Source organism: Macaca nemestrina, chromosome 3, assembly GCF_043159975.1.
Source record: "Macaca nemestrina isolate mMacNem1 chromosome 3, mMacNem.hap1, whole genome shotgun sequence".
NCBI lineage: Eukaryota > Metazoa > Chordata > Mammalia > Primates > Cercopithecidae > Macaca > Macaca nemestrina.
Genome location: NC_092127.1, coordinates 133,425,679 through 133,442,758, shown reverse-complemented (window position 1 = coordinate 133,442,758; position 17,080 = coordinate 133,425,679). Strand labels below are relative to the sequence as shown.

Sequence of the window (17,080 nt, the reverse complement as noted above, 5' to 3'; positions counted from 1 at the left end):
TTCTGTGGTTTCAGTTACCTGCACTCAGCTGTGGTTCAAAAATAGGTAAGAATAGTACAATAAGCTACTATTCTCCCTCTGGGACTTTCTTGGGCAAAGCTGGGCATGTATTTTTTTCTTACATGTAAATAAGGATTTTGATAGACTCATGTATAAACATTTTGTTTAAATCCCAGATAAGATATCCAAATCTGATATGTGCTCTCTATGAAACAAACAATAGAGGGAAGTCTGAGTATGTTCAAAAAACACACATAAATAAGGATTATCCAGTAAGGATTATCCAGTAAGGATTTTTATTTCTCCTAAGATAAAAAAAACAAACAAACCGTGAACATATATATAACACTGAATTGTCATAAGGACAGTGGCCCTTAGAAAATCTTTTGGAAATAATGATTTCTCAATGCACAAAATCTTGAAACTGGTATTTCTAATGCTTTCTTTCTCGTTCCTTCTCTTTCTTTAATTTTTGTTTTGTTTTGTTTTGAGATGGAGTCTTGCTCTGTGGCCCAGGCTGGAGTGCAGTGGCGCGATGTCGGCTCACTGCAAGCTCCGCCTCCAGGGTTCACGCCACTCTCCTGCCTCAGCCTCCTGAATAGCTGGGACTACAGGCGCCTGCCACCGCGCCCAGCTAAACTTTTTGTTATTTTCAGTAGAGACGGAGTTTCACCATGTTAGCCAGGATGGTCTGGATCTCCTGACCTCGTGATCCACCCGCCTGGGCCTCCCAAAGTGCTGGAATTACAGGCGTGAGCCACCATGCCCGGCCTCTTTAATTTTTAATTAAACTTTAATGTTTTGTTCACTGTGCTCAGACATAGAATAGCCATAGTCATTTAAGGACAATAATAAATATAAATACAGAAAACTGAAGGGGGAAAAAAACCTGAGAAAACTAGGAAGAAGTTCAATGAAAAGGAAATAAAAGGATGTGCTGATTTTGAGGCAGACACTACATTCATATTACTTTTATTATAGTCTATTGTTAAAATTGTTTTATTTTATTATTGTTGCTAATCTCCTACCTTGCCTAATTTATAAATTAAACTTAAACATAGGTATATATGTATAGGAAAAAACATAGTATATACAGGGTTTGGTACTATCTGTGATTTCAGATATCCTTTGGTGGTCTTAGAATGTATCCCCTCCACATAAGTGGGAACTACTGTACTTTGTGACTACTTGGTGAATTAACTGCAATAATGGCAAAGAAATTTAATTTATATATTAAATTAATGCTATTAATTCAATGTACAAATGAGAAATGCAGGGAAGCAAAGTACGTATCTTTTTTTTTTTTTTTTTTTTTCAGGCAGGGTCTGGCTCTGTAACCCAAGCTGGGGTGTAATGGCAAGACCAGGGTTCACTGCAGCCTCAACTTCCCAGGCTCAAGTGATCCCCGCACCTCAGCCCCACAAGTAGCTGGGATTACAAGCGCACACCCAGCTAGTTTTATTGAATTTTTTAATAGAGACAAGGTCTTGTTATGTTACCCTAGCTCGTCTTGAACTTCTGAGCTCAAGCAATCCTCCCGCCTTGGCCTCCCAAAGTGTTGGGACTACAGGTTTTGAGCCACCACACCTGGATGATATGATTAATTTAAAGGTACTAATGTAACGAGTGGTTTACACAAGATCAGCCCTGAAATATGCAGCTACATCTACTCAACTGAAAAAGCCACCCATTTCAACTGTATGTCACATATTTAAAAATTCTTAACTGAATGTATTTATGTATTTAATCGCTAGAGTTATAATTACGTACATAATATTATATACTGTTATTTTATATTATATGTAACATTATATACTGCCTTTCACTAAAGGTCACCAAAACTGTTAAATGCCCTTTATTTATCTAGTGCCTAACTCAGTGCCTGGCAAGCAGGAATTCTACAAATATTTGTTGAACGTTGTCTGAATTTATCCTCACTGCTCATCATCTTACTCTTCCCTTCTCCTTCAACAATTCCCCAGTAAAGTAATACATTTATTCATTATTTACTTTAAATGTCTGTTCAGTTCTTCTACATAGTTCTTCTGGTCCAGAATTGCAGTAATCTGACCGTCTCTGGGGGAAGGGGAAGAAAACAGAAATAAACTAAATAACATAAGAAATACCAAGATCCCAACCCCACCTCACCCCATCTTTTCATAAAACATGAGAAAAAAATTGTGGCACAGATACACTGAACCATAAGACAGATTTGATGTAAAACCCTATTGACATATTAACAAGAGTCAGGAGTTTAAAAATGACAAAACCCCACACTAATAAAGCTCTTGTTGTAGCTTACAAACCTTAGTATTAATAATTTAGGTCACAGGTATGATGTTGCAATCTATTAGATGCATTTAAAGGATAAAATTTTCTTGTTAATAGGTTTTTCAGCTTCAGTAGTAGTACTTAACAGTAACAATTTCCAATCGTCATAGGACTTGAATTAAGCTCACTCTGATGTAATATAGCTGTTCTCAATGGCTAAATATTTGTCTGTAAGTGCTATTTAACATTTAAAGTGAATGGTTAAAAAGGCTTTCATAAAGATCAAATGTTTATTATATATATTACATATATTTAATATTATATATTATGTATATTTAATATTTTATATTTAATATTTCATATATATTATATATATGGATTTTTTGTTTTGTTTTGTTTTTTTTAAGACAGAGTCCCATTCTGTCACCCAGGCTGGAGTGCAATGGTGTGATCTCGGCTCACTGCAACCTCCGCCTTCTGAGTTCAAGTGATTCTCCCGCCTCAGCCTCCCAAATAGCTGGGATTACAGGCACCTGCCATCATGCCTGGCTCATTTTCTTTTTTATATTATTGTAGAGATGGGGTTTCATCATGTTTCCCGGGCTGGTCTCAAACTCCTGATCTCAGGTGATCTGGCTGCCCTGGCCTCTGAAAGTGCTGGGATTACAGGCATGAGCCACCATACCTGGCCCAAATGTTTATTATTACATGAAAAAAAAAAACTGGATAAAGGAGATTGGCAACTACAACCAACTAATCTATAGTGACAAAAGATAAACAGCCAGATTTTTCAGCTGACAGATAAAATTAAGGCCCCAAACTTATACAACTACCAAAAGAACAGTGAGACAATCTTAGCTCTGTGTCAAAAATCAAAAACATCAGACTAATTATGCTTTCAATGGCTACACTTATAAAGAGAATAGATGTGCTTCTGATCTCTAATTACTAAGTACCCTAATGAATATTTTAAAACTGTTTAACATAATTTTAGATTTACAAGAAGAGGTATAAAGGCAGTACAGAGTTCGAACGTACCTTCACTCAGTTTCCCCTAATGTCAACATTTTACATAACCTCACGGTGCATATTTCATATTGCCAATTTTAAGCAAACTGAGAATGCAACTCCTCTGGTCAAAATGACCATGTTTTTAAACCCTACTATAAGACATAGAGAATTGGAATCCTTTAGAAAATTTTTATTTTCTTTGCCCCTGAACCACATAGCAGGAAAATCATTAAACAAACAAACAAAAAAACCCTTTTAGGGTTTAGTGGTAGCATAATAGTCAGATATTTCTGGCAAGACTTTATTAAAGCTATATGATCAGAAATTCTTTCAGCAAGTCTGTTAAAACAGTATTGTTGTAAACTTTAAATACTACCAAAGGAAAAAAAATACTACATCAGGAGAAAAGAAACCTAATTTTATTGGTACGTACCCTTCAGTACCTTTACTGCTGTTCCCGTCCTTGAGATACATTGAAAAATCTATAACTCCAACCTACAGAGAGAATTTTCAGGTTTTAATATAAAATTAGATATTCTTTACAAGACATAACACAATATCTCCTTCTAGGCACTCAAAACAGTAATACAGTCTTGACACTTATTAGGAATGTATGATTAAAAATTTACTGTTTTACTTTCAGTTTAACCAAGAATTAACTAGGGTGGGAAGTAAAGAATCAAGATTATGTCAATAAGACTAGAAGACCAGATCACAACTAAGACAGTCAATGGAATACTTAATATAAATAAGGTCTAAAGTTTCTTTCTCTTTTGCTTATTTCGGGTATTCCGCTACTGAATCCCTGTTCATTTTTAGAAATAACTTTTTAAAAATTAGCACATTTCCCCTGTAGAAGTTTCAGAAAATACAGCTAAACAAAAGGGGAAGTAATATTAAATCCCAACCACCATAGATGACCATTGCTAACATTTTGGTGTCTATTCCTCCAAACTTTCATTGATGTACACATCTTCATTTTTCAAGATTGCCATTTTATGATTTAGCTTCTTTCTTTTTAAAAATCCACGCCAAAGGCCAGGCACAGTGGCTCACGCCTGTAATCTCAGCACTTTGGGAGGCCGAGGTGGGTGAATCACCTGAGGTCAGGAGTTCGAGACCAGACTGACCAACATGGAGAAACCCTATCTCTACTAAAAATACAAAAATTAGCTGGGCATGGTGGCACACGCCTGTAATCCCAGCTACTCGGGAGGCTGAAGCAGGAGAATCGCTTGAACCCGGGAGGTGGAGGTTGTGGTGAGCCGAGATCTCGCCATTGCACTCCAGCCTGGGCAACAAGAGCGAAACTCCATCTAAAAAAAAAAAAAATCCACACCAAGAAAATCGTACTTCCCTTTCTATTTTACCAGAATAAAACATAACAGAAGTTTGTGATAGAATTTCATACAGAAAGGGTGAGAAGTAATTAAAGTGAAAATATTATTTATTGGGCAATTAATGTATACTAGGCCCTGTTCTAACTGCATTACATCAAGAAATCTGAAACAACAAGAAACTAAGTAATTATAAAATATATTCAGCTAGAAAATGAGGAAGCCAGAATCCAAAACTAGACAGTTAGCTTCAGGGTCTTTACTCTTAACTACCATGCTTTAATGGCCTTTAGTACAGTTGGCTCTCCTTATCAGCAAGTCCTAAAACCCAGGGACACAGAGGGCTGACTTTAAGGGGCTTGAGCATTGTGAGTGTTGGTATTCACAGAGGTCCTGGAAACAATCTCCTTTGGATACTGAAGGACAACTGTCCAGTTGATCCCTGAACAACAGACTTTGAACTGTGCAAGTCCACTTATATACTATATATATACAATATAAAATATGTATTTATATTTATATTATATTATTTTATTTTTGAGACAAAGTCTCACTCTGTCATCCAGGCAGAAAAAAATAAAGGTTTTCCTCCATCTCTGCCACTCCTGAGACAGCAAGACCAACCCCCTCCTCTTCCTCCTCGTCAACCTGGTTAGTGTGAAGGACCTTTATGATGATCTGGTTCCTTTATGATAATTCATTCATTTAAATGAAGAGTAAATATATTTTCTCATCTTTATAATTTTCTTATAACATTTTCTTTTCTCTAGCTTACTTTATTGTAAGAATACAGCATATGAAATATACAATAGGCCGGGCACCATGGCTTATGTGGGATGTTTCTACCATGTGGTGCCTTACTCTGGTGTTCAAGAGTCAACTGTATATATTTTAGTATACACACACACACACACACCTCATTTTATTGCTCTTTGCTTCACAGATATTGCACTTTTTACAAATTGAAGGTTTGTGGCAACCCTGCGTCTAGCAAGTCTATTAGTGCCATTTTTCCAACAGCATGTGCTCGCTTCATGTCTGGGTTTCACATTTTGGTAATTCCCACAGTACTTCAAACTTTTTCATTATTACTATATCTGTTGTGATAATCTGTAATCAGTGATCTTTGATGCTACTATCAACATTATTTTGGGGCTCCATGAACTACCCCCATATAAGATGGCAAGCAATCCATAAATGTGTGTGTTCTGACTGCTTTACTTACTGGCCGTTCCCCCATCTCTTTCCCTTCTCCTTGGCCTCCCTATTCCCTAAGACACAATACTGAAATTAGGCCAGTTAATAACCCTGCAATGGCCACTAAGTGTTCAAGTGAAAGGAAGAGTTGCACATTTCTTACTTTAAATCAAAAGCCAGAAAAAATAAAGCTCAGTGAAGAAGGCATGTCGGAAGCCAAGACAGGTCAAAAGGTAGGCTTTTTGGGCCAAACAGCCAGGTTGTGAAAGCAAAGGAAAAGTTCTTGAAGGGAATTAAGTGCTACTCCAATGAACAAATGAATGACAAGAAAGCAAAACAGCCTGATTGCTGAAAGGAATAAAGTTTGAGTGGTCTGTATAGAAGATCAAACCAGCCACAATATTCCCTTAAGCCAACACCTAATTCAGAGCAAGGCCCTAATGCTCTTGAATTCTATGGAGATTGAGAAGTAAAAAAGCTGCAGAGGAAAAGCCTGAAGTTAGCAGCGACTGGTTTCCGAAGTTTAAGGAAAGAAACTGTCTCCATAACATAAAGGTACAAGTTGAAGCAGCAAGCGTTGATGTAAATAATAGAAGCCGTAGCAAGTTATCCAGAATATCTAATTAAGATAATTGATGAAGGTGGATACACTTAACAACAGATTTTAGTTGTAGTCAAAACAGCCTTCTATTAGACAATGCCACCTAGGACTTTCATAGCTATAGATGAGAAGTCAATGCCTGGCTTCAAAGCTACAAAGGACAGACTGACTCTCTCGTTAGAGGCTAATGCAGCTGGTGACTTTAAGTTGAAGCCAGTGCTCATTTACCATTCTGAAAATCCTAGGGCCCTTAAGAATGATGCTAAATCTACTCTGCCTATGCTTTATAAGTGGAATAGCAGGCTGGGCGTGGTGGCTCAGTCAGTAATCCCAGCACTTTTGGAAGCCAAGGCAGGGAGATCACTTGAGGCCACCAGTTTGAGATCAGCCTGGGCAACATGGCAAAACCCCGTCTCTACTATAAATACAAAAATTATCCGGGTGTGGTGGTACATGCCTGTAGTCCCAGATACTCAGGAGAATGAGGCATAAGGATTGCTTGAGCCCAGAAGGTGGAGGTTGCAGTGAGCTGAGATGGTGCCACTGCATTCCAGCCTAAGCGACACATCAAGACTCTGTCTCAAAAAAACAAAAAACAAAAACCAAAAAAACAACGGGTACAGCAAAGACAGCACATCTGTTTACAGCATGGTTTACTAGAGTATTACATAAACTTAGTTGATAAAGCAGCAGCAGATTTGAGAGGACTGATTCCAATTTTGAAAGAAATTCTACTGTGGGTAAAATGCTGTCAAACAGCATGGTATGCTACAGAGAAATCTTTTGTAAAGGAAGCCAACTAATGTGGCAAACTTCACTGTTGTCTTATTTTAATAAATTGCCACAGCCACCTCAACTTTCAGCAACCACCAAGCTCAGTCAGCGGCCATCAACACTGAGGTAAGACCCTCTACCAGCAAAAAGATTACAACTCACTGAAGGCTCAGGTGATTGTTAGCATTTTTTAAGCAATAAAGTATTTTTAAGTTAAGGTATGTACACTATTTTTTACACATACACTATTACATACTTAATAGTGTAAACAAACTTTTTATTTAAAAAAATTTTTTAGAGTTTTATTTTGAGACAGGGTCTCACTGTCACCCAGGCTGGAGTGCGGTGGCACAATCATGGCTAACTATAGCCTCGACCTCCCAAGCTCAAGTGATCCTCCTGCCTCAGCCTCCCAAGTAGCCACCAGAACCAGCTAATTTTTTATTTTTTGTAGAGATGGGGTCTCACTATGTTGCCCAGGCTGGTGTCAAACTCCTGGGTTCAAGCGATACTCCCGCCCCAAAGTGCAGGGATTACAGGTGTGAACCATCGCACCTGGCCTAGTATAAACAAACTTTTACATGTACTGGGAAACCAAAAAATGCATGTGACTTGCTTTATTATGATATTTGCTTTATTGTTGTGATCTGAAACCAAACCTGCAATATCTTGGGTTTGTCCGTGTTTGTGTGTGTATGTATGTGTATGCAAATATGTATGTGTGTGTATATATATATGTTTAACAGAAAGTACAGCCAAGACAAGAATCCGAAAAACATTCATAATGTATAAATGAGCCAAACTGGAAGGAAAAACAACCTATTTTTTTATATTCCCATCAAAATGGAAGGAAATCCTGTTCATGACACATACAGTATGGCCTAATTTGATTGCTATAACCTAATCAAATCCATTTCTGAGATACCAGAACTCAGAGTGACACGCATGGTAATGAGTCTCTTTCCCATACCTGAGAGTCCAAGTCTTCTCCTTTCATACAGAAATTGGCATCAATGACATTCAGACCCACCAACAGACCAGCAATTATGGCTCCTTCTTCTTCCATCATGAGGGCATTGGGTTCATAGAATTCACTGTAAGAGAAATCCACGGAATTCCTTATTGTAACAAAAGTCTCAAAAATCCAGTGACGTAATCATGAGACAAGGACAAAAACGCTTGCTTCATGGTTGATTATAGTCATCTACAAAAATAGTTAAAAAATTACAAAAAGAAAGGCTTTGATAAATATTTTATTTTTAGATAATAGGTGGATGTTGGCAAGTGGAACTGGAGAAAAATTTTTTTAAAAGAAAAAAGATAATAGGTGCATGAATAGATTCTTTAGATAATAGTCTCGCAGAAAGACATGTGACTGAACAGTGTTGTGGTTGAAGCAGGTATTCAGACTTTTCTGACATATTTGTACTTGTGATGTACCGTCACATGATTTTGCAATCTTTTATGCATCTTAAAGCATTTGTTTAGTAGCTAGGCGTGGTGGTTCGCATCTGTAATCCCAGCACTTGGGGAGGCCAAGGCGGGAGGACTGTTTGAGACCAGGACTTTGAGACCAGCTTGAGCAACATAGTAAGACCCCATCTCTACTAAAAACAAAAAAAAAATCTGAATGGATAAAAATTATTGGCTGGGCACAGTGGCTCATGCCTGTAATCCCAGCACTTTGGGAGGTCGAGGCAGGTAGATCACTTGAGGTCAGGAGTTCAAGACCAGCCTGGCCAACATGGTAAAACCCCATCTCTACTAAAAATACAAAAAATAGCTGGGTGTAGTGATGCATGCCTGTAATCCCAGCTACTCAGGGGGCTGAGGCAAGAGAATTGCTTGAACACAGAAAGCGGAGGTTGCAGTACTCCAGCCAGGGTGACAGAACAAGACTGTGTCTCAAAAAAAAAAAAAAATTTCGTGAAGACCCATAGATAATTAAATACTGCTTATAATGCACCTAAATTACTAATACACACACAAAGAAACCAGTGATGTAATTCATATGATTTAACTATTGCATTCCTTGGTATTTACCCAAATGAGTTAAAAACTTATGTTCACATAAAAACCTGCATACATGTGTTTATAGCAGTTTTACTCTTAATTGCCAAAATTTGGGAGCAACCAAGATGTTCTTCAGTAGATGAATGGACAATGGCATATGACTTAGCACTAAAAAAGGGAACTATCGCTGGGCGCAGTGGCTCACGCTTGCAATCTCAGCACTTTGGGAGGCCGAGGCGGGCGGATCACCTGAGGTCGGGAGTTCGAGACCAGCCTGACCAACATGGAGAAACCCTGTCTCTACTAAAAAAAAAAAAAAATACAAAATTAGCTGGGCATGGTGGCACATGCCTGTAATCCCAGCTACTCGGAAGGCTGAGGCAGGACAATCGCTTGAACCTGGGAGGCAGAGGTTGTGGTGAGCCGAGATCGTGCCATTGCACTCCAGCCTGAGCAACAAGTGTGAAACTGTCTCAAAGAAAAAAAAAAAAAAAGAAAGAAAACAGGGAGCTATCAAACCACGGAGGAAACAAATGCATATTACTAAGTGAAAGGTGCCAGTCTGAAAAGGCCATATACTGTATGATTCCCACTACATGACATTCTGGAAAAGGCAAAACCATAGAGACAGTAAACCCCTGGAAACCACAGTACACTCAACAGTACGATCAGTGGTTATTAGGGGTTGTAGGACAGAGAGATGAATAGGCGGAGCATAGAGGATTTTTTAGGGCCGTGAAACTATTTTGTATGGTATAATGACATATGGATACATATCATTATACATCTGTCAAAATCCATAAAACATACAATACCAAGAGTAAACCTTAATGTAAACTATGAACTTTGGGAGATAATGATGTGTCGATGTAGGTTCATCAATTGTAACAAATGCACCACTCATGTGGGATGTTGATAATGAGGGAGGTTGTGCAGGGGAGAAGGGTATATATGAAAAATCTCTGTACCTTCTACTCAATATTGCTATAAATTTAAAACCACTCTAAAAAATAGTCTTTTAGATTTTTTTAAAAAAATGAAACAGGCCGGGCGTGGTGGCTCACGCATGTAAACCCCACACTTTGGGAGGCTGAGGCAGGCGGATCCCTCGAGGTCAGGAGTTCAAGACCACCCTGGCCAACGTGGTGAAACCCTGTCTCTACTAAAAATACAAAAATTATCCAGGCGTGGTGGTGCATGCCTGTAGTCCCATCTACTCGGGAGGCTGAGGCAGGAGAATCGATTGAACCTGGGAGGTGGAGGCTGCAGTGAGCTGCGATCGCACCACTGCACTCTGACCTGGGCGACAGAGCGCGACTCACTTAAAACAAAACAAAACAAAACAAAAACCAAAAACCCAGTGACTTGAAGTATTCATTTTCAGTCAATTTGACGTGATTGAAACAACACTGCAATCAATTTGTGTGTTTTTTTTTTTAAAACGTTGTCTTCTTGCTGTCGCCCAAGCTGGAGTGCAGTGGTGTGATCTCGGCTCACTGCAAGCTCCGCCCCCGGGGTTCACTCCATTCTCCTGCCTCAGTCTCTTGAGTAGCTGGGACTACAGGCGCCCACCACCACGCCCGGCTAATTTTTTATATTTTTAGTAGAGACGGGGTTTCACTGTATTAGCCAGGATGGTCTCGATCTCCTGACCTTGTGATCTGCCCGCCTTGGCCTCCCAGAGTGCTGGGATTACAGGCGTGAGGCACCGCGTCCGGCCAATCAATTTGTTTTCAACAAGTTACCTGGGACTACTAAAGGTCAACCTCAATCACTGTTAATAATCGATATAATTCACTGATATTAGTTCCTTATTTATTTTCTGATTCTCTCTAAAAGATATTAACAGGCTGGGTGCGGTGGCTCACGCCTGTAATGCCAGCACTTTGGGAGGCCAAGGTGGGTGGATCACGAGGTCAAGAGATCGAGACCATCCTGGCCAACATGGTGAAATCCCGTCTCTACTAAAAATACAGAAATTAGCTGGGCGTGGTGGTGTGCACCTGTAGTCCCAGCTACTTGGGAGGCTGTGGCAGGAGAATAGCTTGAACCCGGGAGGTGGAGGTTGCAGTGAGTGGAGATCCTGCCACTGCACTCCAGCCTGGTAACAGAGCGAGACTCTGTCTCAAAAAAAAAAAAAAGATATTAACAAATGACAAAATAGCACAAAAACAGTACATGAATGAGCTGCAAATTTACCGTTTCTCTCAAAAACTGATCACGTGCTATATTTGTTCTTTGATAGCCCCTGAAGGAAACTGAGTAGAACTGGAATGAACAAGGTTCTTTGACAGTTTATTGTCCCAAAAGCCTCACCTTATGAATTGGTCAGAAGCGGAATATGGCCGAATTCCAACATTCACACATTTCCAAATCTCAGCTAACTAAATGTCAGTTCCATGAACTTTCACAAAAACACATCTGTGTAATCACTATCCTGATCACTGGAATCCTAGAAATCAGTTCTTTCTCTATTCCAATCTCTACCCGCACTTCTCCAACGTAACTATTATCCTGATTTCTATCACCATAGATTGATTTTACCTATTTTTGACCTTTATACAATGGAATCATATAATAAAGATGGATAAAATAAAATAATGCTGTTTTGCCTTTCTCAGTTGTATCTATGATCCATCTGGAAGATTTTGTTATATTTTATATATATATATTTTTTATAGACAGAGTCTCACTCTGTTGCCCAGGCTAAAGAGCGGTGGAACGCTCTTGGCTCACTGCAGCTTCTGCTTCCTGGGTCCAAGCAATTCTCGTGCCTCAGCCACCCAAGTAGCTGGGATTACAGGTGTGCACCACCACGCCCGGCTAATTTTTATATTTTTTTAGTAGACAGGGTTTCGCCATATAGGACTCCTGGCCTCAAGTGGTCTGCCCACCTTGGCCTCCCAAAGTGCTGGGATTACAGGTGTGAACCACTGCACCCATCCAATTTTGTGCTATATTTGAATTTAATGCTACATATCAAGTTCTTGTCTTATTGAGCCTGGGCACATGCTAAGGTGCCTTCTGTTTTCTGGAGGTAAGTCTTGGCCTGCCCTGGAAAAGATCAATATATACCACAGTGACAGAACACACATAACATAAATCATCCATTTGGGAGTATATGTGTGTGAGGTATGAGAGAAAGTATCAGTGAAGCTATTATGAATCAACTGTTTCTGATCCACAAAAATGGTGAACTTACATGGTTTGACTTTATATGATGTAGAACATACCAAGGAAAGAAGAAAGTTCAAGGTGTTCATACCTGAGAAGTTCTTTCTTATTGATCAAAGCTTTCATATATTCTGAAAGTTTCTTTTGCATTAATGCCAAACGAAGCCAGGCTCTTCCTCTACCTACTGGTGTCCTACAAAAACACAGAAATCAAACAACTAAAAACACAAGCAACAGAAGCAAAGGCTACAGCAGAATCAGTTCACTTATTCTTGCTAATGGTGTTCCAGTGTAACAAGCACACTGAGGTGCTCCTTAGGACCTCTCCCAGCATATTCCTGGGCAAGGAATTTCTGTGTGTGGGCTAATGCGACCCAGGGGAGTGTTTGGGACAAATGCTTTCAAAAAGAATTACTGAATGTAACTACAATTTGAAGACTCAGCCTCTGGGAGACCCAACTAAAAATGTTCCATCAGATTAGTAATAGCAAATCCTTATAAATTCAGGTGGATTATATAAAAGTCCAAAGCATGAATGTGGACACAGGTAATCTAGGCCTCTATCTGATTAAAATTAAACCAGTCTCATTTGGGAAGGTGGTCACTACTTCGTAGTTCTAAGGCAGGCTACAGTCACTAGCTCTTCAGGTTAATTTGACAGTTGTTTTAATCTTGACTCTCAAACCCACTGAATAGCTTTTTTCCCTAAGTCAAGTCCAGCATGCCACCCCCTTAGATACAATTTCTTGAGACACACTAAGTGATTCCCCAAGTGCTTTAAAAAATAAGGAAATGTTTGGCATTTCAACAAAAAGACAACCTCTCTTAGATGAATAATTATCCCTCAAGAGCACAATTTTCTTAATATTCTGTATACCAATTCTCTCATATCAGCACCTATTCAGGACATCATGCATTTTGGATTGGAAGTCTTGCTCTTCAAGGGATAGTTAATAAGAATGCTGTTTCCGAGAAATGGAATTCAACCTTAGACTTACTTAAGTCCTGGAAGATCTTTAACACTTGCTGTTATCTCTGCGGCTTCTGGAACAAGCTTTTCTACCAGTTCTAGAGGTCCCCAGAAAGACTTATTTTGTCCAAGAAAAGTTTTTTTAGCTAAGGCAACAAAAATAAAACAGTATTTTAATATTTTTTACAACATAAGCATTCTCTCAATACACACACACACACACACAACTTTTCAGGAAACCAATCCCAGGTTATAAGATGGTTTTAGATTCATTCATGCTTGTAGAATAGATAATATTTTGTGAAAATAAAAAATTTTCTACTTCCCAAGACTCAGCCCTTCTTCTTTCAAGAACAGTTTGTGGCCTAGCCATATAATATAATAAAACATTTTAACAATTTAGTGCCTAAAATTGTGTGGTATTAATGAAGAAAACAGCTCAATAGAAAACAATATATAATCCAGAAATAGGCTATGGAATATTGGGAAGTTGGTAAGCATAGGCACACAGATTTTAAAAAAACAACCAAACAAAAAATAACAGGAAAAGAATATTGAGAAGGCAGCAAGAAAGGAAACAAGGGTGAACAAGACCAGATACTGCCCTCAAAAGCTTATAATTAAGTGGAAAGAACACTGAACCAAGAGTCGGGAGACCTGAGTTCTAGCACCTACTCTGCCACAACTCAATGTGTGACCTTGACCAAGTCATGTCTCATTCTGGGCAGGCCTATTTCCACCTGTCAAACAGAATTACTGTACTGGATTTGATTACTTATAATGGCCCTTCCAACTGTAACATTTAATGATCTGTATTTTTAAAGCCCTATAAGTCCACTGAGTTAATCATAACCCTGCTCCTATATAGACTCCATTCCAATGGATCAATATTATTAATTCAAGCCTCTTATTCTTTGGCTCTACAAAGAATGCTTTATTCTATAGTATGCATTGCTAGAAAACAGCTGCATGCATATTTGCATTTTGGGACGACGGCCTACCTTTCAAGCCATGTTTCAGACAGTGTTCCATCACCACAAAGAACTGCTGGAGAGGTGCATAGTCAGAGTCAAGAGTCCTCCCCAGGTTCAGAGCTGATTCAATCAAGCCCTTGATACTCAGCTTGGCCATGTTCATGAGGTTCATGCGTTCGTTAGCCATGAGATAATTAGGATCTGCAGTCAAAGGGGAAGAAGATGAAGCCTGGTTACTAGAAATAGCACATTTTAAAATTCAGTATTGTATTCTTCTCCACCATGTACTCACTGTGAAAAAAATGCTAGTTTCCTTTAAGAATAGCCTCAATGAAGCGGTAAAATGAACTATTTTATCAAATCTCAAGCCTTTAGTTGTCTTTTCTTTCTTTTTTTCTTTGAGACAGGGTCCTGCTCTGTCGCCCAAACTGGAATGCAGTGGCATGATCATAGCTTACTGTAGCCTCAACCTTCTGGGCTCAAGTAACCCTTCTGTCTCTGCCTCCCGTGTAGCTGGAACCATAGGCGCACACCACCACACCTGGCTAATTTTTGTATTTTCTGTAGAGACAGGGTCTCACTTTGTTGCCCAGGCTGGTCTTGAACTCTTGAGCTGAAGCAATATTCCCACCTCAACTTCTCAAACTGTTGGGATAATAGGCGTGAGCCACCGTGCCTGGCTGAGTAGTCTTTTAATATTCTCACCACGGCCTCTGCTATCACCCTAACCTGAGGGTGTCATAACTCCCTACTGTACTACCTTCACACTGCTCTCTCTGCTTCCATTCTTGCCTACCCTTCTCTTCTCTGCATAATTTGTGACGTGCTCTAAAAATAAAGTCCCAATGGAGGAAGAAAAGGGTAAAGGGCTTAAACAAACTTTGCATTATGGTATTTTATTATTCTTTAAACTATGCACTAGCATTATTAGTATAACGCAGTACTAGAACTTAATCAACTCCCACATTTTTAAGTCTTAGCACACAGTGTGTATGGCTCTCATCAACCAGACAGACAAACTATTTGGGGAAAGGGGCTAAGTGACACATTTTATTGTACTCATTACCTTCATTTATTGGTGCTTACACTGTGCCAGCACTGTGGGCTGCCTCTTACAATTATGATCTCCATCTCTCCTTACAACATGCTGTGAGACAGTCACCATTACAACAATTTTACAGGGAAGAAAAATGAGACTTAGAGAGTAAAGCTTCAACTGCTCTGCCCTGACTCACTGTATGACCTCGGGCAAGTCACCATCCATTTTAGGTCACTCAAATAGTTGCAGCTGGTCCATGGGCACAGCCAGTAATCAATGACAGAGCCAGAGGCCAGACTCCTCCTGACCATTCTTTTATAGGATTATTTTACCTACTTATTCTCTCATCATATTTAGGTATTCTCCCTTCTTTCCGTTGCTAAAAAAGGCCCATAAGAGCTAGGTGGACCAAGGTGTAACAGTTTATAAGTGGCAGAATCTGGACCTGGATCTGACATGAAAGCTAACGCTCTCTTTACCTTATGCCATGTGTATCCTCCCAAATACCAAATATACCAAATTTGTACTGAAAACTAAAGAAGGCCTAGAGCTCTATGACATATTCCATTTCTTCTTAGGAAGTCTAAAAATACTAATAAGGCCACGGTTTCATAATACAAATAAGTCACTTAACAAAAAACAGACTGTTTAATGCAAATTATCCCAAGCAATTTTCTTCATACAATGTTTTTATTTATATCTGCTTTCAAAGTTAAATGAGCAGAGTCAAATGGTCAAATTCTAAATTAATCTTCTCATTCAGTTTAAGGACTTGTGAATTTGAAATTCCAACTATATAAATCTTGGTTTGTTGTCATGTTGTCTGAGGTTACTTTTGGAGAAACACTTTATGTGAGAGTCAGAATTGGTATACATTACCATTAATTCTTTCCTGCATAACAACAAATGTTTTAGGGTCATAGCTTAAATGTGGCTCTCTTTGTTCATGATAGATCAACTTGTCAAGGGTAGTATTCTCACAAAAGGACAGTAAAATACATGGAAAACTATGCCCTCACAGCCATGAAGAACAACTATCAGATAATTTCCATTTATTACCAGCATGTATGTACATTCTAGTGTTTCTGACCTCCTATAACTACTCGAAAGAAGGAATAGAGCAGGGGTGTGGGTATGAATGTGTGTAGAGGGCTACAAGCCTTCCCACCTAACATCTCCAGTAGATGGCAGGAGACTATGGTTGGTGCTAGATAACTGCCTGCCCATAATGTAACTCTGAGGCATTCACTCTGCCTCAAGCCTGTAGACCATTAATTCAGGAACTTATAACAAGATTAAACAATGCTGCTAGTCAAAGTTTATAAGCTGATTCCAACATAGTGAGAACTAGTCATGTGGGGGAGAGATAGACTTGGGTTAAGTAAAAAATATCATATTGAGACATTTTTCCAGAAGTAGTGATAGATTTATAGCAACCCATCTATATTTTCTCATGTTCTTCTTATAATCTGCAGCAGAAATGTTTAAGACATCTGGCTGAGGTCTGGAGTGCATGAACTACAGACAGGTTAACTAGCTTCTATGGGAATTAAATTTCTGATACCATGGACTCCATTAGTAAGGCTCTATAATCTATTTAAACTAACTTCCATCAAACACAAACAACCCACCCATTCTTTAAAAAACACTACTTGGCACTGTTGACATTTTAAGCTAGATAATTCATTTTTACAGGGCTCTGTTCTGAAAACTGATTTT

At 39.0% G+C, this 17,080-nt stretch overlaps 1 protein-coding gene across 16 annotated transcripts in view; it reads right to left on the bottom strand.

Moving 5' to 3' along the window:
* Window positions 1–17,080, bottom strand: part of LOC105477391 (RUN and FYVE domain containing 3) — a 103,395-nt gene that overhangs the window by 32,261 nt on the left and 54,054 nt on the right. For all 16 annotated transcript variants that reach the window (XR_011621210.1, XR_011621211.1, XR_011621212.1 and 13 more), the window contains 6 exons: window positions 14,350–14,523; window positions 13,377–13,494; window positions 12,470–12,571; window positions 8,162–8,285; window positions 3,716–3,777; window positions 2,011–2,076 (listed from right to left, as the gene is read on the bottom strand). Coding sequence is in view for 13 of the 16 variants with exons in the window: in XM_071093475.1 (XP_070949576.1) it covers window positions 2,011–2,076; window positions 3,716–3,777; window positions 8,162–8,285; window positions 12,470–12,571; window positions 13,377–13,494; window positions 14,350–14,523 (646 nt within the window). In the remaining 3 variants the exon portion in view is untranslated. The remainder of the gene's footprint in view (window positions 1–2,010; window positions 2,077–3,715; window positions 3,778–8,161; window positions 8,286–12,469; window positions 12,572–13,376; window positions 13,495–14,349; window positions 14,524–17,080) is intronic.